Here is a 27,718-nt window from a genome sequence, read left to right on the forward strand (position 1 = left end):
ATTACGGATTAATGAAAAATAAGTATCTATAAAAATGGGTTACATATCAGAATACCGAAAACTGATTTACCTAATGTTGAATCACCTATGCTTGATTCACCTATTTTTAAATTACCTATCGATCATTTTACCTAAACATTGACTGACCTAAGTTTATAATATCTACGCTCAAATAACCTAATGGCCGAAACACCTAATGCACGATGTACCTAATGCACGTTTTAGCTATTGCACGTTTCACCTAAAGCTATTATACCTAATGCACGAATCACCTATAGCTGATATACCTAATGGACGATACACCTAAAGCTGATATACTTAATGAACGATGTACCTAAACTTGATTTACCCAATGGACGAAATACCTAAAACTGTTAAACCTATCGCACGAAATACCTAAAGTTGATATACTTTCTGCACGAATTACCTAATGTCGATATGCCTAATGCACGCAATACCTTAAGTCTATATACCTAGAACAAAATTCATATCATTTTGCCGAATGATCAAGTGGCAATTCCACCCAATAATTCGTATGACTTCCCAATCTTACAGTAGAAACTGTTTGTTCGGATAACAACTTAAAAATACACTTTTTGAAATGCTAGTTTTTAGGTAGTAGAATGATTTTGTAAGTCTGATACAAAATTAGTTATCTTATCCTATCTTATCAAAAACTTAATTTTTGTAAGTTAACATCATGACGATGAAATAAAAGTCGGTTTTGGCACTGTTTGGTCGCAGTTAACCTAACACGCTCCTCCTCGCTTTACTCGTCGTCGCACCTATCTCGACTCTGGCAAATGACCTTATATTATAATAAAAAATAGTTAGCCAATTGAATAATTTGGCTAAAAAATGTATACTAAATGTTGTATGTCCTAGTAATATTCTACTAAACAATAATTATATTTTTTATTTTAGGTACATATTTCGTTCATTAAGTGCATCGACTTCAGGTATTTCGTGCATTAGGTGTATCGAATTTAGGTATTTCGTTCATTAGGTATGTTAACTTTAGGTAATTCGATCATTAGGTATACCGACTTTAGGTAATTCGTGCAGTAGGTATGTTAACTTTAGGCAATTCGATCATTAGGTATACCGAGTTTAGGTATTTCGTGCATTAGGTATATCAACATTAGGTGTTTCGTGTATTAGGTATATTAGCTTTAGGTATTTCGAGTATTAGGTGTTTCAACTTTAGGTGAATCGAGCATATGTATTCTGAGCTTAGGTAAACCAATTGTAGGTGAAACGTGCAATAGGTAATTCGTTCATTAGGTGTTATGAGCTTAGGTTAATTGATCATTAGGTATTTAAAAAAATAGGTCAAACGAGCATAGGTGATTCAACATTAGGTAAATCGATTTTCGGTATTCTGATATGTAACCATAAAAATGTAATTTGTTTTTACTGTGGGTACTTAAGCACTTGGTATAATATATCGAAATATTAAATGTAGGTATTAATAAAACTATTTTAATGATACTTAATTATTTTATTTCATAATAAATCAACAATGGCGTGATATTGTACAAATCTTATAAGTACTATATCAATAATTGTTACCTAATTTTGTTAACTAGTTATAATCACTGAAGTTTTTACTATTATTTAAAAAATTAATTCGGTATTCAATACATATATACATTATATAAATAAGAACAATTATTTGTAGTTGCCTACCTAATTGTCGTATCTTATTAAAATAATTTCTGTTTCGTAGTAAAGAAATGCATGGCACATAAATTATTAGAATATTTAAACTGAGCAATTTCAGTTTATTGGATGTAGGCCGATTGTTTATTCAAAATCAAATATTCAAAGGGTATGCATTACTTAGGTAACTAGGGTTATTCGCCAGTAACTGGCCACCGGCCAATAACTGGTCACCCTAAGGCTAAATATCATATTCAGATCATGATCATAACATATAACATCTACCTTTTGTGAATTGTGCGTTACACTTTCACTAAATGCGCTTATTATTAGGGTAATTCGCTATTAACTGGCCACCGGCCAATAACTGGTCACCCTAAGGCTATTTCATATTCAGATCATGATCATAACATATAACATCTACCTTTTGTGAATTGTGCGTTACACTTTCACTTAACGCGCTTATTATTAGGGTAATTCGCCTGTAACTGGCCACCGGCCAATAACTGGTCACCCTAAGGCTATTTCATATTCAGATCATGATCATAACATATAACATCTACCTTTTGTGAATTGTGCGTTACACTTTCACTAAACGCGCTTATTATTAGGGTAATTCGACTGTAACTGGCCACCGGCCAATAACTGGTCACCCTAAGGCTATTTCATATTCAGATCATGATCATAACATATAACATCTACCTTTTTTGAATTGTGCGTTACACTTTCACTAAACGCGCTTATTATTAGGGTAATTCGCTAGTAACTGGCCACCGGCCAATAACTGGTCACCCTAAGGCTATTTCATATTTAAATCATGATCAATAACATATAACATCTACCTTTTGTGAACTGTGCGTTACATTTTCACTAAACGCGCTTATTATTAGAGTAATTCGCCAGTAACTGGCCACCGGCCAATAACTGCTCACCCTAAGGCTATTTCATATTCAGATCATGATCATAACATATAACATCTACCTTTTTTGAATTGTGCGTTACACTTTCACTAAACGCGCTTATTATTAGGGTAATTCGCTAGTAACTGGCCACCGGCCAATAACTGGTCACCCTAAGGCTATTTCATATTCAAATCATGATCAATAACATATAACATCTACCTTTTGTGAATTGTGCGTTACACTTTCACTAAACGCGCTTATTATTAGGGTAATTCGCCAGTAACTGGCCACCGGCCAATAACTGGTCACCCTAAGGCTATTTCATATTCAGATCATGATCATAACATATAACATCTACCTTTTGTGAGTTGTGCGTTACACTTTCACTAAACGCGCTTATATCTTATTATCGGTTGATTGATATAAGTTCTAAATACATCATATATTATTACTTATGGCATCAAATTACGGAAGTCCTCAAATATTAACGAAATATATCTTACTTAATATTTACAAGAAAAGTAGCTAAATTTTTATATACCTACATACCTAGTTATTGCAAGCCTCAGAATAATTGTTAGTAGAAATTTTATATCATACCCTGATCTCTAATTAACACATTCACTGCCCCCGACGCACATGTGCGTTCACCGCCATACAAGTTTGTTCCTAGGCCACGCCCCTGGCAGTGAATGCGTTAAAACAAGTTATATGAAAATTAATCAAAGAACTCTTACCTACTTTTGCAAAAAACTCATTCGGCGCTTATTTTATATTCTAATGTTTAATAAATAACTAATTATATAAATCGTCATTATCATTAGTCTGAAAATACGGAACCCTAAAAACATAGGTAGTTTATACATTTCAGAACGACGTAGCTTCAGCTTTTTTGCTCTTCTCCTTGTCCGTGTCAGATTTGGACAGAGGGCCGTGTTTCCAGTCGTCAGGGTAGCCGTACTGCCGCACGTCGTCCCACCACTGCTGCTTGCCGTCCGCCCAGATGATGTACACCACGTTAGTGCCGACCAATACGGCGAAGCACACCCAGAATGCGACGCGCCATTCAGCCAACGTCGACTGGAACAAAACAATAAAGTTATAGACCGACCGCTTAAATGAGTCCTCGCCTGCGCGGTACGGGGGCGACGGGGTAGGACGACTACTTAAGACGAAACAGGAGCTGAGTTTTAAATATTTTAGGTAAATATACCCGTCTCGCTAACGGAAGCGGCACCTAAAAGTAGTGCGATAAGGACAAGGCGAAAAATCCTGCGTAAAAATCTCAAAAATCGAGGTTCCGTACTCCTCTGTTTCCTCCTCCAAAACTTAACCAATCGTAACCAAATTTGGAAATCTAAATGATTATGAAATTATCTGTAGCGGTAGGATACCGTTTTGCTTTTTTGGCTAATTGATATCAATTTTGAATGCCACGCCTCTCATTGCGGCATAGTCAATTAGGCCATTTTGGCCATTTTTGAAGGGCTCTAGCGCCTTAAAAAACAAAAATATCAAAAAAAGCAAAACGGTCCGACACAGATATTGACAATATTAATCTGTGTTGAAAAAAAGTCATTGCTCTAGCTTCAAAAACCACGGAGGAAAACGAGGAGTACGTTTTTATGGAGAAATGACCACTCCTGTTGGCTCTTAAGGGTGGCGGGGAAGGTGCGGGCGGCAGGCATACGGCCCCCGTACCGCGCAGGCAAGGACTCATTTAAGCGGTCGGTATACCTACAGCAAGTTTTGATCATAGATGTAAAATGTTAAAGCCTAGATGGACTGTATTGAGTTTAATGTTGGCACCGCGTTACCGTGACGAACATATTTGTTTGCAGTCTAGCTTTTAAGGCCCACTTGCACCATCCCACTAACCCGGGGTTAAGCGGTTAAATCGTTAATTTAGTGTCAAATTGTACTGGTAAACATGGCAACTCCAGGTTTAACCGGTTAACCCCGGGTTAGTGGAATGGTGCAAGTGGGCCTAAATGAACTAGTGGCTCTGTGAGCAGTAGACTTCGTGAGCTTGTCTTGAAACTGAATAAATGTAAGTACCTATATTTAACTCCGATATTTTGAAAAAGAAAAATCTAATTACAGAATTGACAAAAATACATATATTTACTTTTATAATCATCGAACCTGCTCACAAAATTTCACGAGAATCGGTTGAGAATTGCGAACTATAGAGGACATACGAAAGCATGTTTACCTAAGCTGAAACGGAGACTTTCGCTGACGCTCGGTCAACTAATGTGAAGTGCTTACATAAAAGAAACTAATCATTAAGCATTATAACCTGAATATTATGATTTTAATCTGAATAAGTATAAGTATATTTAGATTTTCTATTATATCCTACCTATACAATGAATAAAACTCTACCTTTATATACTGGCTTTACTGTGGCAGTCCTGTTGCCATGTTGACTTTTAAAAAGCTAAGCTAAGCCTAAAATTGTCAGTTTTACCATGTTCGACGCATAAACCTCTGCTGGAATTGGATTATCCGATCAATGAATATAATCTGATTATGTCCTTTTTAGACCATTCCACATTTGAATAGAGAAATGCAAAACTGTGCACATAAAGGAATGTTGCTTAATAATCATGACATGAACGACGATGTATCTGAGCATATTTAAGATTTTCTTTTTTAATTGTATTTATTTTATATTTAGTTTTACTTCTGTGGTGTGTGCTACCTTATTCTATTTTAATTAAAATATTTAATTTCGGACCTAGCGTGGCCTTTTGTAGATATCAAATATGAATTTACAACTGGTTAAAAGTCCACGGCCGTGAACATTGAAACCTTTTCAAGAATTAACCGCAATTCTACGATTACGTTAATATTCTACGGTTATTCTACGGTTCTGGAAAATAGTAAAACAGCCGAAGGCAAATTTTAATTGTGAAATTTCGTTAAACGTCATAAATAGTTTTAGGCATATTTGGCAAATTATGGACATATTATGGCAAATTGAATACCGATGCTTTCCACTATAATATTGTAATGTAACGAGGTGTCAAAGAACCCATTCCAAATAGCCGTAATTTGAATTGTGACAAACAAAGTCTAAGTAACAATATACTTATATGAATTAGGCAACATCATTGGTCTGTTGGCCTGGTTTTATACATTCAGTCACCGTCTTATATTAATATAATGTCCTTATATTGGGATTTTAAATTACGCTACAAAAGCAATTAGATAGGAAGAGGAAAACAAAATTAACTTGAGTCGGAAAGTTACAACCATCGATCAATAACCAGCTTGTTATACTGTCGAAAGTTTTCCTCATAATAATCAAAGTTTCACAAAGTTCAACTGTGTTCTATATAATGTTATACATTTTTATATGGAAATTAATAATACTTATATTGGAAATTCAATTACAATTTTGATTATTAAGGCTCCTCTTCACGTTGGGCCAACGCCAACGCCAACGAGGGACGCAGTCATGCGGTAGAATGATATAGCAATATCACTTGCTCCCTCTAACGCATAAATGCGTCCCTGGTTGGCGTTGGCGTTGGCCCAACGTGAAGAGGAGCCTTTAAACCTACATACAAGCTTTTTGAGTGCGGTAGGATACCGATCTATCATTTTCAATATTACAGTGATATTTCTTCAACTAAAATCGTCTCTTTTCACACTGACAGATCGGTATCGTATCGCTGTAGCATCTTATAAGCATTACTCAAATAAGGCCGTTAATGTACACAAATTTAATGTGTTATCTGGGTAACCTTATAAACTTATAGAAGTTTGTTTTTTTTTACTGGAACGAGTAATCTAAACAAAGCTTCTCCTCTGAGCTCAAAGATCAGGTGGCATTCACTTAAATAAAATTGTGGGCGCCAAATTAGATTTAGAGCGGATCCCGACCTGCTTAAACCAGCAAACCGCATGGCTGCGACCCTTGGAGTGGCCGGCGTTGGCCCATCGTGTAGAGGAGCCATAATCCGTAGGAAGTTAGACCTATACATATGTATATTTTTTAAATTATCTTTTTCGTAACGGCTATTCCATAAAGGTCTGCGGCGATTTTGGTGGCGCATAGCAAGTGTTATTTATAAGTCATAATCTCTTAAAAGTTTGACGTTTAAAGCGACATTTGCACTGCGTGTGCTGTGGAAGTCGTTGCGGACTTTTCTTCTCTAATAAGGCCCACTTGCACCATTCCACTAATCCGGGGTTAACCGGTTAAACCTGGAGTTACCATGGATACCATTACAATTTGACACTGGGTTAACGGTTTAATCGGTTAACCCCGGGTTAGTGGGATGGTGCAAGTGGCGCTAAGTGTAATGTAGGCCGCCCGTGCTGGAAGCGAGGACAAACAACTTTAAAAATAGACCAAACCAAAAAATGTGTTGTTAACTTACATCGGGCGTCAATAGCCCTATCAAGTAGGGCGTGATGATGCCGGAGATCGTAGAGGTCCCGTTTATCATAGCCGTCAGGGAGCCCGCGTAGTTCGGCGCCAGGTCCAGGGCGTTCACCTGCAAGTTGATATACGTACAGGCTTATTTTAGGTTTGTTTAATGTTTAATAATTATTTCTCTTGTAAATTTTCTTGAAGTTGGTTCGTAGATGAGATGAGTTTTAAAATTATGAACCTTTGAATAATTTGTCTTAACTGGCATTTTTATCGTAATAAACCTAAATTTTAGATGTCACTTTACCAATATATTTTTTCAATGTAAAAGTCTAAATTCACTGTTTTAATGGGACATTATTGTCACTGGAAAATTTTATTTTTAATTCAGTTATTTTAATATGGATTATTTTATTAGAAAGCCTTAATCTAACTATAGAAAATTATTTAACAAAACATTGAATTATTTTAGTTTTTGTTTTTTAATTTATAATTATGATTGACATGACATATGTATTTCTGTTTTGCTTTATTAGGTATGCTTTGATGTGTTGTTAAGTTTACTTGATTGAATTGATTATGTTTACATTTAGAGAAATGTAATTTTATTTTATGTACTCCTGACATGTAATTATCTTTATCAATAAATTATATGAATATGAATATGAATATATTGAGTTTGGAAATCGGACAGTTTTTATCAATAAAATTTAATTCACACTTTTAACTTTTCCCAAAACAATTTTTAAATATATTTAAAAGAAGCATTTGTCAATGAGGCATATATTGTCGGCTTCATTGGGCCTCTACATTACAGTTTCAATAAGTACCTCAGTTATATGTACAATGTACATATGTGTATGTAGGACGTAATAGTACAGAATAGAAGGTTTAATTATAAACTAATTTAGAAAAATAGAATACCACAATAGAGGTTTAATATCGAAGTTGTTTAAATTGATATTGATATTGATATTTATTGAAATCAAATTTTACAGCATTACAGCTAACACCAATGCACTGTAAAATTAAGTAGTAAAATTAAGTACCTAAGTAATAATAAAGCGATTAATAAGCTACCTATAAAGCTTATACTAAAGTTTCCACTTGACTCGTTCTATAGTCTATATCTTACCTTCATTCCGCTATAGAATCCTCCCATTAGCGCCATAGAAGCGATAAAGTAAGCCACAGCTGCCAGTCGGTCGCAGCCGGCATACGAAGCTAATATGATACAAATGGCTGGACCAGTGGCGGCTAGAACAATAACACATGGTAAGAACAAGATTGCGACCAAGTTTTATGCTCTCGCTATAGGCGCTAGCTAAATGTTATAAATATTTGAAAAGATCATTCACTTCTTATTACATATTGAAATTAAAATCACCAGTCATACTCCGCGTAGTATGGTCATACTGAACAACTTTTATCGCGAAAAAAACATTGGCTGTCCCATAGAAATCAGCGACATTACCTACATCAGCCGGAATGGATGAAACAGCCAATTTTTTTTGCGATTTAGCCATTGGTCAATATAAGTTGTTCAGTATGACATAGTCACTACGCAGGGTATGGCTGGTGATTAAAAATTAATCCTGTATACCTACCTAATATGTATCTAGTCTACAGCATGTAAAATATTAGGTACATGCATCTAATAAGCATAGTTCCCCTTGGCTTTTGTGTTCTCCAGGTATAAACTATTTTTGTAATATTTTTTGACGTTTTAATCAACCTTTACATTACGTAATTTGTCCTAAATATCACGTGTTTCCGACTTTCCGATTTCCCGGCCCCGAGGGTCCGGTAAAGCGATCAAGCGACGGTTTGTTTATGAGTTCCTTGGTGATTACTATTCGTATCTTATCCCTTTGGGAGTGACGCTATTAAGGATGCTCATAATTCAAGTTGGAGCAATTGCTCGATGCCCGACACTTGTTTACGAATAACTAATAACCTACGTTTGACATAGAGAGTTTATGTAGGTAGGTATAATACCTATGTAGATCTGTGCGACTTCTTTTGTTACATTAAAAATTCGTCACACGTCTCAAAATCAGTTTTAGCATTCATTTTTTAAACAATATAACTCTTACCAATAGTAGTATGAATAATCCGTCCCGTTTTGATCGTGTGCCAGTCCTTCTTGACGCAATAGTCGCAGACCAGACCGAAGATGAAGGAGCTAATCCACATGGCGAGGTATGGTATCGCAGTGAGGGTGCCCGTCGCCGCTATGTTGAACTTCAGGACGTCGGTCATGTACTTGGGCAGGTCTGTCACCATCGTGTAGTAACCCCAGTCGTGGCCAACCTAGGACCAAAAATATACGTAAGTAATTATACAGGACGAAAAATTATCGTTTTCTTTAAATGAGCTTTAAATGATATACCGGGTGTGGCCTGTAATATGAGCAAAAAATTTAACTGTAGGCTGTATTCCTCATACTGATCAACATTTGTTCAGCGACTTTTAAAAATAACTTGTTGTTTGATTTTTAATCACACAATACACTTTAAAAAGTTATTCAAAGACGCAATGTATTGCGAATTTTGTTATGTTTAAGGCTTGACAAGCAACGTCAATCACAATGATATGGCGTGGCGATGGCGTCCATTGAAGATAATATTTATTTTGTATGAAAAATAGGGAGTCTAAATACTTAATAATTTTTAAAAGTGGTTGAAAAAAAGTTTAAGGAGTACTGAAGTATGATGCGGACGGGTAGAAAGTATAGAAAGTAATACCACTATGGTCGGGTAAATAATGAACCCTTTATTGGTAAATTGTTGGCCTTATATACTAGTTACATCCTTTGTTTGAGTTCAATCATGTGGAAAATCGTAATGAATCATATTAATATTAATTCTATTTTATTGTGTCGTCTCGAGTTACATTGGAATGCCAATTATTATTGAAGCGTGAAAAAGAATTATAATTTATGTATTTGTCCTTATTTGTCAGCTGATCAGCTGTGATCAGCTGTGTGGCCTCACTACAACTCTCTCCTTTTTTTTGAGACAAAAATAGTACATTTACAGAACTATTTTTGGTTTACAAGTATATGTACTTAATTCTATGGTATACATTTGGTTCTTAAAAAATATCTCTTGGAATATTGGAATATAATAAAAATCTTAATGCAATCTGGATATACAATTTGCTATATACCTATTACTAACATTACATTCTTAAGATAGCTACTGAATACATTGTTGCATTAACATGTGTTTATATTATGCGTTATAGGATACTCTTTTAATTATGGTATCTGGTGGTCTTAAGGATTCAGTGCTTGTAAAAAAGAAATCTATTCTAATAGTGTTATAGTGTCTATTATTTTCCTGTTTTTTTTTTCATCAGAATTCTTGCTCGTGATTTGTGGAAAATTGTTTGATTGTAAGAAATAATGTAAGCTGACTTCGTGATACTTGTCACCTGTCATTTAAAAAGTACACAGCGCCTTTTAATAGCGCTCTGGTCGTCCGACCTTTTTTTTACGTACAACGTATGTAATAAGGATACAAAATGTATTATTTATTATAGTGCGCTAATACATACTAATGTATTATCAGACAGTTTTCACACATCGGAACACAAAAAACTTTCCGTGTGCCCAAGGACCGCTGCAATTGAGAGCTCGCTCGAATTGTTTTGGTTCCAAGGATTATTGCCTGGCTGTATCCTGGTGTACCTTGCTTACATCATTTATTTCCACGAGCTACACAGTTTTGAAAGGAAATCATCGTTTTGAAACTTAAAGCATAAGCATAAGAGTCACAATAACTTTTAGCTGATCAGGCTAATTGTTGGTTGCAACACTTATCTGATTTTTTGATTTTATAAATGTATAGAGTTGATTTATAGATTATAGATTATATTTAATTATATTTATACTTAATGATAATTTTAACTGTATGTTTAATAAGGCGAGAAAAAAAATCTTAAGTAGTTGGTGTGCTTGCTTACGTGTTAGTTTTCACAATCGGGTACCGTTTTGGGGATGACGCACGCCTTCGATATGACCTTCTGGACGTAATCTTCTCCCTTGACGAGCTGAACGTACGCGCACCGGTCGAACCAACGCGCGTGCTGCTCCCACGGGACGTCGTCCTCCTCCCAGTCCTTGAGTCCTCCGTCGCAGTAGAAGCACTTGGTCTTGTCGCTCTGGCCGGTGTAGTAGAAGCCGGCTTCGGCGAGCTCCTCGGGCTTCTGCTTCATGCTCTTGGGCCAGTCTTTTAAGGTGCGGAGCCGGGCGGCCTTGGTGTTGTAGCGCGGGTGCGGGAGCACACTGGCGCCGGCGGCGGGCAGCGCGCATATGCCGCACTCGTCCTGCCCTGTAGTCATCTGGTGGTTGCTGTTGGGCACAGGCGGTGTTGGTAGTGGCTGGCTGGCTGGCTGGCTGGCTGGGCTACTGGGCGGCGTCTAAACTGGGGCTGCCTCGAGCAGCCCGACTGGCAGGGTCGCCATGAAGTATTCGGGCTAATCCTCGAGCAGCCCGCCTGGCAGGGTCGCCATGAAGTATGGTGCGGACGGGTAGAAAGTATAGAAAGTAATACCACTATGGTCGGGTAAATAATGAACCCTTTATTGGTAAATTGTTGGCCTTATATACTAGTTACATCCTTTGTTTGAGTTCAATCATGTGGAAAATCGTAATGAATCATATTAATATTAATTCTATTTTATTGTGTCGTCTCGAGTTACATTGGAATGCCAATTATTATTGAAGCGTGAAAAAGAATTATAATTTATCTATTTGTCAGCTGATCAGCTGTGATCAGCTGTGTGGCCTCACTACAGTACAATCTTTGTTTTAATTATTTGCTCTTGTTACAGGCCACACCTGGTATCTCAGGTAAGCGACAAACGAGGTCACAAAAAAGATATTTCAGTAATTAAACAAATAAATAGTAAAGTTTAGTTAGATTTGGGTAGCAACTGTGTACGCACTTAAAAAATGTTTTCCGTGTCTGGCAGCAAAGGACTTGCCAATATTTTAAATACACCATTTACATAAATTTTCACAGTTGTTACGTACTTGGTGCATGTGTATTAAGAAACAATAAGCTGTTATTGTTGTCACTCCGTACCTGGTCACGTCATACTATCATAATATTCACCATTTTATATGCTATATACGCAGATAATGTTGATTAATTTCCTTCCATTCATTTGTAATAACAGATTTCCAATAACTGGGGCTGCACTATTAAATGAGACAATTTTCCAGTGCGCGTGTGTGGTAATCAAGTGGTAATTTGCTGTCCTAACTTATTACTAAGTTGTCCTAACTTATTGCGATTTCATTTCAATTTTCTCGATAACTTCAATAAGTTTATCGACGAAAGTGCGATCTGTGTAATACCTACCTATTTATTTTTAATATGCGCTCCATAAGGGCACACGTAGCCCGTGCCCAGGGCCCCCATTCTCAGGGGCCCCGAGATCAGATAGTAACAGTATATTTGATTACCCATAATAAATTTCTATGACCTGGTCATAGTAGAAAAATGTTAGTTCAATTTTGCTTTCTTTACTTTCCAAAAGGGTCCCAAATTACTATGCCCAAGGGCCCCAGCATAGTTTAAGACGACCCTGGCCAGGAGGGCCTGCACTATGCGAACAGGTGTAAAGGGGCCCACTGATTAACAGTCCGCCGGACGGTAACGGCCTGTCAGTTAGAACAAAATTTTGACAGTTCCGAACAACTGACAGGCCGATACCGTCCGGCGGACTGTTAATCAGTGGGCCCCTTAAAACTTACCGCAGCAAATAACAGAGCCCAGACTGGAACAGATCTGACGATAGCTTTCCAAGGCACCGGGTCTCGTATACTGGACTTCTCCGAGCTGGTCACATGTTCGTTCAGGTACTTCAGCTCCTCGTCGGATATATACGGGTGCGTGTTCGGTGTACTGTAGCATAGCAAGCTCTGAAAATTCATCGGACAGAGATATTTTTTTTAGTTACTTAATATTTTATTTAGACTAATTAATTTTAAATACAGGGTGATTCCTGGGTCGTGATCCAGAACCACTTTTTCTGACTCTGTAAATGATCCACATTATCATTTGGTAGTATTTGATTAAAAGATAATTACTTTAATTATTCTTATCTTTCAAGTAAAATTAATGTTATAGTAAGTAATTATGGTCACCCTATGACTTAAGACGTCACATTGAGTCGGGGCACCAAATTGTATGCAAAAATGTTTTTTCCTACTTGTCATCTGGAAATTAATCATCATTATTGGTGTATCATTAGGCTCATCTTTGGATTATGTATGATGTCTGGCTCTCTTGCTCCACGACCCCGAAATCACCCTGTATAATAAATATATAGGTAGCATGCTTCATTTAGCTGTTAAAGTACAATACAAGTATAATAGATATCATATTTGACGTCATGTTTTATTATCCATAAAGATCGCATTTTATAAATACGTAAGAATGTCAGTAGGTATTTGTGTTTAGTATTACGTAAAACATATCCATGCGCGCTGTGTCAGTCTATTAAGCAAATCGTAAAAGCATATTTTACTGTCACAACTATAATAAGAGACAAGAGTGATTAAACAGAACACTCAGAGACTTGGAAAACTACTATGAATTTGTTTCATGTTTCCCTGTATTAAAAATCTCACGGTTTACTGCCATATTTCACTTATAATACTTTGTACAATCTTTTATAATTTCTCTGTGAAATCTTAAGTTAAAAATGGAATTAAAACGTGAGCATTTTTTTTTAATTTACTTTGAACTATTGCTTTAATAAAAATACTACTTACACATATTTAGACTTTCAAAAAAAGTGCAGTCGAAAGTTTTAATTTTGTACCTTATCACAGTTTAATACTTTCGACCGTACCTACAAATGCTTACCCAAAAAACGAACCATATGATGCCGAACATTCCGAAAAAGTAGAAGACATTCGCCCAGTCCCCATCTCCAGCCATAAGGAAGCCAGACATGAAGGAGCCAAAGATATTTCCAATTTGGGCGCCCCCGAACACGATGGCGCCTTGGCGCCCTCGCTCATGCGGTGGTACCCACCGCGCTAACACTATCATAAGAGCTGGCATTGTCGGGCCCTGGAGTTAAATAAAATAGTAAGTACTTAACTTGAACTCTGCGTTGACAAAATCAAAATTTAATTTTGCTTGGCAAAGTATGACGTATGGGCGGCTAGAGATTAATAGGTAGTCAATATTACCTAATTTAAGTATAGTGTTATTTACTTTAAAATTGTTAGTTTAAAGTTAAGCTAAAAGCGGCAACCCTCGTTCTGCCCAATGTGTGTAGTTAAAAACATTTATTTTTTTATGGTTTCTGCAATTCCAAAAACGGAACAAAGGTGTCTTTAATTGAGAACACTGACCAGGAACCGGAAGATCTTTAAAAATGCTTGAGCAGGACCCAAGATTAAATCTGTTTTATGAATTTTAATGAGAACCTTTATACATACAAACAAAACTAAGTGCAAGATTATATCGCTTACGCAACTTAACTGCACTTCTTATGAGAACTTTTTACAACCAATAAAATGTCGATTAAACTGAATGGTAACATTCAAGGTAGAATCATTATAATAAGTATTAAAAAAGAAATAAATTGTTTGTAATTGAGTAGAAAATAGAAATGATTATTTTATACATCAATGGGGTAAACATTGACTGAAATACATAATCAATACAAAAATATAACTCTTATTTTTAACTATCAGTCTAGATGAGTAATAAAAACACACTACAAATACGCACGAGTCAGACGCAACGGGAAAGACTGATTACGGATGATGATGATGATGATGATGATGATCTCCTTAAGTGTAAAATACCCTTAATAAAAAGTGATTATAGACCGACCGCTTAATTGAGGTACGCTTAGGCGTACGGCGCCCGCGCCTTCCCCGCCACCCTTAGTCGCCCCACCCCGTCGCCCGCGTACCGCGCAGGCGAGGACTCATTTAAGCGGTCGGTCTATAGCTATATAAAATTACTTACTTCACCCATGCCCTGCAAAACTCGAAGGATGAACAACCATGTCGCACCCCCTGCCTTGACCACTACAGGTGTCAATAGCGTAAACACGGCGGTGCTCAGAAGCCCTACTCCAAGCGTCCATTTGCCTCCATATCTCTCCGCTAAGTAGCCCCCGGGGACGTGCGTAACGGCGTACCCGTAGTAGAAACCACTGAGTATCAGCCCTTGAGTGGACTCCGACCAGTCGAATATTGCGTGCTAAAAAATAAAATAGCTATTAACACCCTTTTAGCTGAGGCGTTACGAACTTACGAGTAAAATGATGGCAAGGAAAACGTACTGGTGCTCGACACGGTCTCAGTACATGCCATCTTCAAACTTAAGGCATTGTCAATAGAGGTGACAGCGAGGTGTCATCTATTGGGCATTAGCATGTCGAGCACCAATATCTTTACCTCTAGTTTTATTTATGTTTGGGTATTGAAGTTTCTGAAGCGGAAATCAACGTTTGTAGTGTAATTAATGCCAGTTAAAAATAGCTATCGCCTTATTATCGCACTGCCATTAACTCGCCCGATTGCAATATATATTGTAATGTATGACATTCTTTACTTAACTGTTCTATTTTTCCATAAGCCACTACATATTTGAGACATTTATTTCTAGGTTTAATTCATGTTAAAGTTATTACTGGTTGCCATGTTATATTTTATTTAGATCCTAATTTAATTTCATCCTTTTTAAATAATTTTGTGATATAAGTAGGTAGGTACTTTACTCATATAGCTTATAAGTACACTCATCTATTTAAGTATGTATGTATAATCTTGACACATATATCAGATATCCAAGCCCTTTACAGAAACTTTTAAACAATTTTATCGCTGCTTGAACTATAACTTTATCAACAAACTACGAGTAGAAACTAGCAACAGTTTCAAAGGCTCAAAGTCGCGATCGGTACCTAAGATTACATTACAGCTATGTTATTCCGAAACTAAGACTTAGAGGAGATTGAGCGTTCTGGTTGGCTAATAACCAAATCTTATTCGGGCGTAAACTTTTAAATTATAGGTAAGTTTGTACATTTAAAGATATTTTATGTGCCCTTTTGAAAATGTATCTATACCTATCACCGGTCAATAATTTATCAACACGTAACGGTGCTGTTAAAAGCTTTAAAATTATATTTTGTGTGATGTCGTATTTGTAGATAAACAAGTGAACACACATATATTACACGTAACCTAGCTTACTAGTCCAATTGGTTACTAAACCACAAACAATAACCAAAACATTGAAGATTTCAATGACTACAAGCAGCGAAAGGTGAACACAGATAGGTAAATGTACTTACAGGTTTGCTACTGACAGTCCCATTAGCTATAATCTCGCTATCATCCGGGCAAGCATTGGGATCGTAATGTTCGCTGCTGTTGCCACTGCTCTTGACCATCTGCGTGACTGCCAGGTTGAGGCACACCCGCATCGTGTAAGCGTTGCATACGGCCAACAGGCCCATGATGCCCAAGACGTACCGCTGGGGAATTAGGAACACTAAGCAGAGAAAATCAAACGATGTAGTGTTCTTTCATAGAAACGCCGTCATGGCGGGTCTAGGGAGTTCCTAGAGTCATAATTTCACAGAAGTTTGACGTTTAAAATAATATATGCACTGCGTGGGCTATCAAAATCACTGCAGGCTTTTCTTGGTTTAACTCTTAGTAGCTTTATAGCAGACAAATATAAAAAATAAAAGAATATTTTAAGCAAAACATTTTCGTCAAATTAGAGCAACTGAGTTAAGAAAATATGAATTTCGATACAATTTTAAAAAAAGCATTGTGGGCCTGTTTTACCGGAGGCTTTTTATCACTGGTAAAATATACATTTCAAGAAACATAATATGTTCGAGATGTCGCGGTACAGCGAAAGGTTACAAGTAAGCAAAGCATATTAAAACGAAAGTGGATGATCTAATGTCTTCTGGAATGATCAAAAATCTTAATAATGAGCTATTTATAGCTATCTACGCGTGTGTGTATGATAGTTAATTATTGATGATTAGTCAGACATCAATTAGACATTACGTATCTAGATAATTCTCAAAGGGCAAGATAATATTGCCAATATAGGTACTAATTCGATACACCAGGCGTAAGTGGTATCTCGGGTGCGAAGCATGCCCGATAATCGATTTGTCAGGGTTTCATGTTTCTAGTGTAACAAGATTGCGCTTAGTCAATGGAAACTTGATATCAACGTTATATTAGCTGATAACTCACTGTGCACTTGCATGTTTATTCTTTCAGCTCATGTTACGAACGTAAAAAGCCAAATAACGAATCCATACTTAACTAGCTTTTGCACGCGACTTCGTCAGCGTGGAATTATTAATTTAGGTAGGTAGCTATTATTTTATTCAATCTGTGCGTTTTGTTGATTCCCCATACAAACTTTAACCCCCCTTTTCAACCTCTTAAAGGGTGATTTCTTGAATGAAAACTACCCTTTCTCCAGTTTGTCCTTCCCCGGGACTCAAACTATCTCTATACCAAATTTTATGTCATAATACTTAGATTTTATGTCGGAAATCATCCTTGAAGAAAGTGCAAAGAGGGGTAAAATTGAAAGAGTTAATGCATTGCCTAATAATTGAAGTAAGCAATGCGCGATTTCAATGATTCCTATTAGCATTACCCAGGCGCTATACCTACTTTAGCTGCTGTCACTAATTCCACGTACAATAAGGAACAGAGGTACATGCCTCAACCGTAATCTAGTTTGATAGTGATATTTTATTTAATAAAGCACAATCACTCACGTGACTCACGTTAGATCGGGCCGGGTCCGGGCCGGAGTTTCCGAAGCTTACTTTTCTATGACAGATGACCGGTGATCACGTGATGCTTTCCATAGAAAACGAGCGGCGAAAGCTCCGGCCTGGATCCGGCCCGGTCTAACGTGAGTCATCCTTAATATTCAACATTAGGTACATAAGGCGCTTAATCAACAATAATAAGTTAATAACATACACACAAATACACGAAACTAGAGAGATTAGGTAGGATACTTAGCTTCTGTAGATACTTACATTTTGATAGTATGAGTCGCCATCTTGGTATCATTTCAAAAGTAATTTTCTTCTATTTGATACGTTCCTGAGAAGTAATAAGAATTAAATTAGCAAAATGGTGGTAAATTAACTAACCAGGTTAAATACGGGGTTATTCTCGTAGCCTCTCCCTACAAATGCTAATAGAAGATACATAGAAGATCGATTTAGCCGTTTGTGATTGTAAGTATTTATTTTACCTATTGAATACAGATCGCTTTGTATCTGAATTTTCCCTTAAATAAGTACTACACCATTTGGATGTGCCGCAATATACAGGGTGGAAAAATAAGTAAAAATAAAGGAATGTCTCATTTAAGTAAAATGAGCCAACTTAAGGATTTAAGGTAGTTTCCTTCCAGGGCCCGACATTTCTTTCCACATTGTATATAAACTACTTCAACTTAAAGGACAACATATGATTGCTCATCAAAACAAATTGCTCCACTAAGCTTCCATTTACGGGCATTGTCAATTACGAGTAGATTAACTAGTTAAGTGTTTTCACCTACTTACACCGGCGACTTATCAAGAACTTAACTTCAATACCCAAAGATAAAGCGGTTTTCCCTACGAGTTGCTTTCATTGGTTATTGGAAAAGTAATTTAGCCGTTGTAGAAGAGCAATAGAGTCTAAATTCAACTGACCCTCAAGCTAAGTCCGAGTTATAGATTTGCCCCCATAGATTCCGTATTATGAAGACTACCATTTGTATGTACACATTTGTAACTATACCGTTTTAAATTTTTAAATAACTATACCGGGAGTCACATCGTGCCTGAGCATCTACGCCACATAATACTAAAATATTTCGATCACTTTATTATTTTCATTGTTCCGCATATCCCGCCATTGTTTCCTTTAAGTGAAAATGAGCTAACTTAATGTTTTAAGGCACTTCCCCTCCAGGGTCCATTAATTTTTTCTATCCATTTGAGAGATCTGTGGTTGAAGTAGAAGCTTAATAAAGTAGGTACATCGGAAACGTCGTTACCTTGTGCTCGGGCACTAATTACCTGCTATTGATTGTATAGAAGCAGTGACGTTAAAATTTAGATAGGTATGTGATTATCATTGCTTCTGTGCTGAAGAGAGGAATCGACAAACGCTTGTCCGTACAAACGTAGTCTTCCCTATATGTATTTTCCTCTCTCGAAACTGACATGTTTCTTTTTTTTTATTAATTATTATTATAAGAATTGAGAATCTTATATTTTAGATTACGTGAGTGACAGGTTCAACATATATTATTTTATTACGTGTTTAAGTCTCATGTGAGTTTTATCTCGTTGTACTAAAATCAGTTTGATCTCTTTCGGCTTTCGGATTTATGTAAGACTTAGAGGACCTTTTCACCCTGAGATTTTTTTTCCCACTCTACTCTAATAACCTCTGCCGTAAGAAACTGAAAAGGATAAGTAGGTAAGTAATTATTACAACCATGTTTACGACTCAGTTAACTCAGTACATAAAAAAATCTTTTCTCAAACATGCAATGAAATATTGATGTTATGTTCCTTATAATAGGCTGCGAAGTATGACGTTTCAGGTGCGGCTAGGACAAAAGGTCGTTAATAAAATTTCATACACATCTTGCAGGCCTAGGCCGGCAAAGTCCTCTTTTTTAATTTTCATTTCACAGATATTTGTGACACAGCATCGTGGCATTCATCCATTAAAAAAAACTAGAGGCAGTTATTGCTTTATGGTTCGTAATGACACTCTGCCACTACGCCTATAAAAAAAAACAAAAAACAATGTTTGCTATAATTTGCAGTTTTATTTGTATAAAATCAACATGAACTTAATAAATAATACATTCTATAATTTTAAATTATAAATTTAACTACACAAATAAAAATATTTAAAATATTTCATCTAAACGTTAGCGGTAAAAAGGTCTACTCAAACACGCGTAGTGATTTTTTTAAATTGTTATGGAGGTAAAGTTGAAAAATATTCATTCTGTTTTATTGGATTTATGGTGCGTTGTTGATTTTTTGACTTTAATATGAGTTCCGACGAAATAATGAAATTAATATTAATTGTAATCGTATGTGTTGGAATTGGCAGCGTAAGCAGAATTGATTTTAAATAACTTGCTGCCTCTGCCGTCAAGTCAAAGACGAAGTATGTATATGGTTGCTTATGGCAATTTTATTATTTGAGAAACTAAGAAAAATGGCTTACAGTTTATTAGAAACAGTTTTGTGGTATATTTTAAATGAATGTAACTACAAATTCGTCAACACTGTGGAAATTATACTTATTTACTCCATGCATAAATCAACGATGTATGTGAAACATGATATCAACATGAAAGACTATGTAAACCTTTGTGACGAAAACGACAGTCAGACGGATACAAGGCGAAAAAATCAAAGATACATGAAAATATACGGGTAGTAAAAATACACGACTCGTGTAAAACATACGCGTGATAATGATATAGGTACGTGTTGGTTATATTTTGGGTGTAGTTTACTTTTAGTTTTTTCTATAAATAAAACTTGGGTTTCGTGGATTTTTTATTTTATTTATTTCATTGCATGTTTGAGAAAAGCACTATACATACCTCGGCGGGAAATGGGGTTGCCCGCGCTCAGACCTATCCGGCCTCGCTTCGCTCGGCCGTCTATATGTCTTCGGCCGGCAACCCCTTTTGTCCCGGCCTCTGTAGTAATGTACTATTGTATTAAGTTTAAAAGTTAATCTAATTTTATCTGCATACATTTTATGAAATAGAACTTATTTCATGAGTAGGTATTTAATTATCTATCCTGGCACAATTGTTACAAAACATACTCGCCTGTCGGTTAATCTATTGATTAAAAAAAAAAGAATCTCCCTATTATTTTCCTCAACAGTATTAAAAACGAACAGAAACAGTCTTCCAGTTTAGAGTTTAGTTAAAAACATTGACAAAACATCGTGTCTTGTTAATTACTAGGACATAAAACTACATCAATAACGATTTTGGCACATCGGCATGCATTTAAATTCGAAGACCTACTGTTATTGTCGGAAAGTAGTCGACCTCAGAATGCAACTCAATCGTCGCCTTGCTTATGCCGATTGCTTAACGCATGAGAGGATATGAGATGAAGCATGACTCGACGAATCATAAGATTTATACCTCCGTGGCAAACGGGTATAATGCTCGCTAAATGGGTTTATCGTAGGATTTGGGCGCTTGTAACTCCAGGGTTTCATTTATATGTTCCGTTTTTATTCCTTTAATTAATAGTTATTTGTTTTACAAGGGGGCAAAGTTTTTGTTTAACCGCTCGTGCTAATATTGATACCCGAGCAAGCGAAAGATTCCAAATTTGAACCACGAGCGTAGCGAGTGGTTTGAAATATGGAATCTTGAGCGTTGCGAGGGTTTCAAAGCACGAGGGTTTTTCACCACACCAACCCGAACCAAATATTAAATATCAAACAAAATCAAAACAAATCAAATCCAAATGAATGATATTAAATATTTATCATCCAAAATCATCATTTAAAGGTCAATTCAACCAGCAAACATAAGAAAACAACTCAAAAAGTGCATTTGATTACTTTGCCTCACATGTGAATAAAATGCAACTTTGCTATCAGTTTTTGAAGTGCAAAGTAAGCCTTTCCGAGCTGGTGTGGTGAAAAATTATTTGTAACGGCCCTTTTCTAAAATCCATTATCCTTTCCATTGCTTTCTTTTTACATATACACGGTGTAACATGAGTAAACCGAATAATTTTAACAGCGTATTCCTGATCATATTTAGAGACAAAAATGTCCTATAAACTTTTTTGATATTCGCCTAGTTTCAGAGATATTATTAATTTAAAAAAAAATAAGTTTTTATTGTTACATGGTGTAAAAGGCATTTTTGATGGTGATGTTGCTGCTTAAGGGACGTAGTCTAAATATCCTTATTGATAGATGTCAAAAAGTGACAAGTAACACTTTGCAAAAAGTAGGTTCTACGAAAAAATAATGTAAAAATCAATTTTAAGTGACAAGTTTACCAATAACATTTATTATTTATGTACAAATACATTCAAAAAATTGAAAAAAACGAAACAAAAAAAAATTTTTTTTTGGCGAAATTGACCTATACTCATATTACATTTTTTAATTCTTTTGACCTCAGAAATGCGTGGTTAAAATTATTCGGTTTCCTCATGTTACACCGTGTATTTTTTAAAGAATAATGACCGATTATTGCTGGTCATTATAATTATAACTAACTTACTGATCACTAGCGGTATTGATGGACTATAGTTCGTTTTTTTTAGCATTAGAAAGAACTCCACAGAAGCAAACGCGCAGTTTTTATCAGGCTCTTTAATTGTTAATAATTATTGAATTATCTAATGTAACATGGTCAATACATATAATTAACTTCAAATTATTACCGCTAAAAGTGCTGGATTTGGAACCACACGCTTACTTCTGCGAAGTTCTTTCTAATGCTAAAAAAAACGGATTATAGAAATTATTGAATTACAATATTACCTATCTACCAACAATACCAACACATTATATTGCTTACCACTTAACCTCGGTAAGTGGTAAGCAATATATCATAATACATAGTGTGATTTTCACAGTTAATCGGGTAATACCCGTGGCCTCCCACAATTGCTTTCCATTTCAGTTTGAATACCTAGTCATAAACACGTCTTGTAACTTCCACAGTAATAAAACATAATTACCGTATTGTTATTGTTTTTGACAAGTATAGTACAGGTAAACGTCTGTAAAAAGTATAAACCGCTATCAGATGCTTACTTAGATGAGTGTAGGTATTATCAGTAGAGAGTCAACACGATTAAGATATTATGATTTAATTATGCCAACGCCAAAGTATAGTACAAGTATGGTATGGAATCGTGATGTTGTACGAGCATATTAATATAATATGTAACCACCTAGTAAATGGCACAGATGTATATATAATGTTCTTCACTGAAATGATGTAAAAGATTGTGGGATTATTAGAGTATACGTACATTTACGTATAGAAACGTATTGCTCACTTATAAATGAGCATAAAATTAAATTTCTTTAAAATGAAAAATATTTCTGTAGGTAAGTCCGCCAGAACATTAAGCGTAAAGATTATTAAAATTCCCCTTCCCCTACGTACTACCCATATTTCAATTAGAAAAGAGACTTTTATTTAAATTAATAGATATATTGGACGGATTGGAGAGACCTACTTAGAAACATTAAACGGATTTCACGGCATTTGCGTAAAAAACAAAAACTGGCATACAATAAAATATCAGAAGTAAGTATTTAACTTAAGTTTAGCAACTGAGCCGTTTATAATTATTTTTATTATATTGTAATGTAAGTATTTAATTATTTAGTCAGCAGTGACGGTCATTGTCAAGCTCTATTCGAGGTCGTTGCCAATTCAATTGGAACAAACGATACTTCATTCGTCCAAGCCAAAACGGCGCAAAAGGCTTATTATGGCCAAAGTAGATTGGGTTATAGGGCGGTTAAAATAAAATTCGTTTTGTTATTTCATTAAATAACTAGTAGGTCTAGCTAAGAAATAGTAAAAGTAAAAAATAGTTAGTTCGTTGAGTCCTTATCAAAGTGAACTCACAGTGGTCTGAAGCGGCATACGCTATTGGCTCATAAGTTCTTTATGGCAATCCCGCATTAAAAAAATACAAAAACTAGATCGACAAAAAAGACTATTGGATCCATAGAATCTGGTCACAAAATTTCACGAGAATCGGTTAAGCTTGGAGACCTATAGATGAGAACATCCGCAGGACATACAAAAGCTAAATGCCCAAGTTTGGCTGTTTGATTGCACCTAGTTATATTTTAATATATTGTGCAAACCAAAGATATAGATGTAAGAAATAGATATAAATGAAAATATTTGTACACCGAACTTCACGGTAGAATATGATGGAACTTGCATTCATTCTAATTTAAGGTCACATCAATGTACCATATTCTGACAAATAAATATGTACATTTAATTTCATTTAATTTCATTAAAACGGAGACCTTCGCTAACGCTACACGGTCATTAAAAAAAATGCCAATAATTGGAAAAAAACTATTACAGACACTCAAAACACATAATTATTAATGAATAGTCTAAGTTAAACTATAGAAAGAGACTAATTAGGGAAAAATACTTTGTTGAATTATTAGAACTTTTATTGCATTAATGTACATAATATTAGGTACTAATACATGTAAAAAAAAACTTTTTAACATAAGTATCATCCACCTTTCTATATTTACAATTAGTACGGCAAATTGGGTACTTAAGTTTGGAAACCGATCGCACCTACGAGGTAGTAGTTATGTTATTTTCCTTTATTTGAATTAAATCAAAGTTTCGAGATAATGAAATGATGTAAAGGTCCATTAAACTTGATACAACTCAATCCAATACACTTAACCTAGTTGACGAGTGACCCACTAACGCGTAACATTTTAAAAATAAGTACCTACAACTATTTATTAAAGGATATTTTAATTTTAAAACTGTAATATTATTTTCACCACACCAGCTCGGAAAGGCTTACTTTGCACTTCAAAAACTGATAGCAAAGTTGCATTTTATTTATTGCAAGTAATCAAATGAAAATTTTGAGTTGGTTTCTTATGTTTGCTGGTAGAAATGACTTTTAAATGGTGATTTGGGATGATAAATATTTAATAACATTCATTTAGATTTGATTTGGTTTGATTTTGTTTGATATTTTACATTTAATATTTGCTTCAGGTTGGTGTGGTGAAAAATTTTGTGTTTCTCTCGGGGGCAAATTTTGTTTAACCCTCGTGCTTTGAAACCCTCGCAGCGCTCAAGATTCCATTTTTGGAACCACTCGCTACGCTCGTGGTTCAATTTTGGAATCTTTCGCTTGCTCGGGTATCAATATTAGCACGAGCAGTTAAACAACAACTTTGCCCCCTTGTAAAACAAATAACTATTCAACTTCTGGTTATAATACTCTGGTGATGTTGAATGGAGTTCCCATTTAGGTCAGGCTTGACTTTACTTAATTAAATTTGATGCAAATTTAATCAGCTTTCGGTTTGTCTAAGTATCAGCAGGCGTGTCTCACGCCGCGATTTCGTCGCTTTGCTACAGGTAGCTAAAAGTACATCCGTTCGGCCCCAATTTTGGGGTTTGCCATAAGCCGCGCGTGGCGCTGTCGCCACCTAGCGACCATATCTGTGCTGATCGTAACAGACGCGTTTTGTAAGAGAGTGAGTCTTCTGTACCTAGTACTATTATTTATTCTGTGGTATCAGTCATCATGTCGCTAAGACGAAAAGTTTCATAAGTGAAAAACCTAAAAATGGGATCTTCTTACCCCCTCTCCCCCTGCATAGGGGCTACGGCCAGAGACTTTTGATATGTTCAAATAAAAACGTCACTTTTAACATCGACATATCTAATCCATATCGTATCTAGAGTTCTAGACGTAATATTTGATATACGAGTATACAGGGTGATTTCGGGGTCGTGGAGCAAGAGAGGCAGACATCATACATCATAGGATCCAGATGAGCCTAATGATGTTGTTAATTATTGTTTATCACCAATAATGATGATTATTTTCCAGGTGACAAGTAGGAAAAAACATTTTTGCATACAATTTGGTGGCCCTACTCAATGTGACGTCTTGTCGCTTTCCATACAGCGTATGTCAAAAGTCATAGGGTGACCATAATTACTTAGTATAACATTAATTTTACTTGAATAATAAGAATACTCAAAGTAATTATCTTTTAATCAAATACTACCATGTGTGGATCATTTACAGAGACAGAAAAAATGGTTCTGGATCACGACCCAGAAATCACCCTGTATATATTAAAGTTTGAATCGGGCCGTTAAACTAAAGTTAAGGTACTAAAGTAAGGATTAAAATTTGTGAAATATGCTTAACAAGTATTTTTACAGCTTATGGTACTTAGTCTTCACTATCAGATCAAGTGTGTTCAAACCTGAAAGGAAATTCGGGAAGAAAGGGTGCAAAACACAATTACTGCAAATTAATGACCATATGATTATTATTTTATGTTAAATATACGCGGTCAGTTTATGAATAAGTAAAATACCTAAATACTTATACCGGGTGTGGCCTGTAATATGAGCAAAAAATTAAACTGTAGGCTGTACTCCTCATACTGACCAGCATTTGTTCAGTGACTTTTAAAAATTACTTGTGGTTTGATTTTTAATACACTTTAAAGTTTATTCTAAGACGCAATGTATTGCGAATTTTGTTATGTTTAAGGCGTGACAAGCAACGTCAATCACAATGATATGGCGTGGCGATGGCGTCCATTGAAGATAATATTTATTTTGTATGAAAAATAGGGAGTCTAAAATACTTAATAATTTTTAAAAGTTGTAGAACAAAAGTGTCACCGTTTGAGGAGTACAATCTATGTTTTAATTATTTGCTCGTGTTACAGGCCACACCCGGTATATAATTGCCACTATATCGTACGCAAAAAATAGACTTAATAATAAATAATTATCATTAACATTTGTATATATAATTTGTAAATCAGGTACTTATTTGTAATGTATTTTTTTTTGTCCATAGTAATATTGATATAGTTTAACTTCATAACACATTTTTTATATGTAAGAACTCTTAACATGATAAAAAACAATCAAATCTCAATTAAGAAAGCAAATGAAATCATTACTTACTTATCTTCTCAGAAAATCCCAGGCTGCGGATAGCGATTAACTTTTCCATTCAATGTTTATTTTTCTTGTTGCACTTATTAAGGCTTCGAATAACTAATAAACGAGTGACAGACAAGTATAGGAGCACTCGACTGACGCAGTACAGCGGCGCGAGCGCAGTAGCTATTACTCGCCTGTCGATCGCGAACAAACGATCGTCTGAGTACAACCAGAATAACATTTGATCTCTATAACAAGTACTGTTTACCATCCTTTAAGACTCCCACTATACTGGTTATATGGAGTCAAAAGCCGTAAAAGTGAAATAATAAGGCTTGCACACCGTGTCTAACAAAGATCACACTTCAACACGTGAGGACGATTTATACCTAAGTTTATATAACCTTTAAGAGGCTTCAAGATTGTAGTTTATTCGCGTTAAAAGATAAAGTTAAGTACAGTATTAATAAACATCGAGATAAAGGAGTCGTTACATTTATAAATAGGACCGTCGTAATTTCAGCTGTCGATAAACACCATGTTTATGACAACCGAGTATAATTTGCATGAAAATTAGGCACTGTTGCACAAATAATGGTAACTTTTATACAACAGAAATCAGAAATACTGGCTACAGTATAGGTATCCACGGATAGATAGATACATGCAGCAGCACAAGTAGTTAATTTTGCAACAAGATCAACGCACGCTCTGATTATCTTAACAACAACGTTGTGGCCACTCTACCTGCTAAGCTACTTTTTTCTACAAGGACGATTGGTAGTTTAAACTATAATACTTTTAAATCCGCTTATGTATCTTATACATTCTGTGACATTAATCTGCGCGCATTAAATGCACGCAATCAGCATAAACTTATGCAGACACAGTGGTCAATCACATACCGGCCTTCACCGCGAAAGGCACACCTGATCCTGTATTCTCATCACCTCCACGCGCTAGCGAGCATTCGACTCTGTGAT

The 27,718-nt window shown here is 35.7% G+C and overlaps 2 protein-coding genes across 3 annotated transcripts; both read right to left on the reverse strand.

Moving 5' to 3' along the window:
• Positions 1-1,530: 1,530 nt before the first annotated feature.
• On the reverse strand, positions 1,531-26,926 carry LOC134667337 (putative inorganic phosphate cotransporter). Of its 2 annotated transcripts, XM_063524692.1 has the most exons (10): positions 26,757-26,926; positions 18,031-18,097; positions 16,294-16,493; positions 14,958-15,194; positions 13,836-14,045; positions 12,719-12,886; positions 9,048-9,264; positions 8,087-8,208; positions 6,959-7,075; positions 1,531-3,644 (listed from the first exon to the last, which is right to left on the reverse strand). In XM_063524692.1, the coding sequence occupies exons 2-10, from the start codon at positions 18,062-18,064 to the stop codon at positions 3,432-3,434; spliced, it is 1,518 nt and encodes a 505-aa protein (XP_063380762.1). In that variant the 5' UTR covers positions 18,065-18,097; positions 26,757-26,926; the 3' UTR covers positions 1,531-3,431. The 2 variants fall into 2 exon arrangements, with proteins under 2 accessions (XP_063380762.1, XP_063380763.1); XM_063524693.1 differs by lacking the exon at positions 26,757-26,926 and having other exon boundaries at positions 16,294-16,476.
• On the reverse strand, positions 10,924-11,344 carry LOC134667650 (death-associated inhibitor of apoptosis 1-like). Its single transcript, XM_063525072.1, has one exon. The coding sequence runs from the start codon at positions 11,296-11,298 to the stop codon at positions 10,924-10,926; it is 375 nt and encodes a 124-aa protein (XP_063381142.1). The 5' UTR covers positions 11,299-11,344.
• Positions 26,927-27,718: the final 792 nt, after the last annotated feature.

The sequence above is a fragment of the Cydia fagiglandana genome, chromosome 9 (genome assembly GCF_963556715.1).
Source record: "Cydia fagiglandana chromosome 9, ilCydFagi1.1, whole genome shotgun sequence".
In the NCBI taxonomy this organism is placed as follows: Eukaryota; Metazoa; Arthropoda; class Insecta; order Lepidoptera; family Tortricidae; genus Cydia; species Cydia fagiglandana.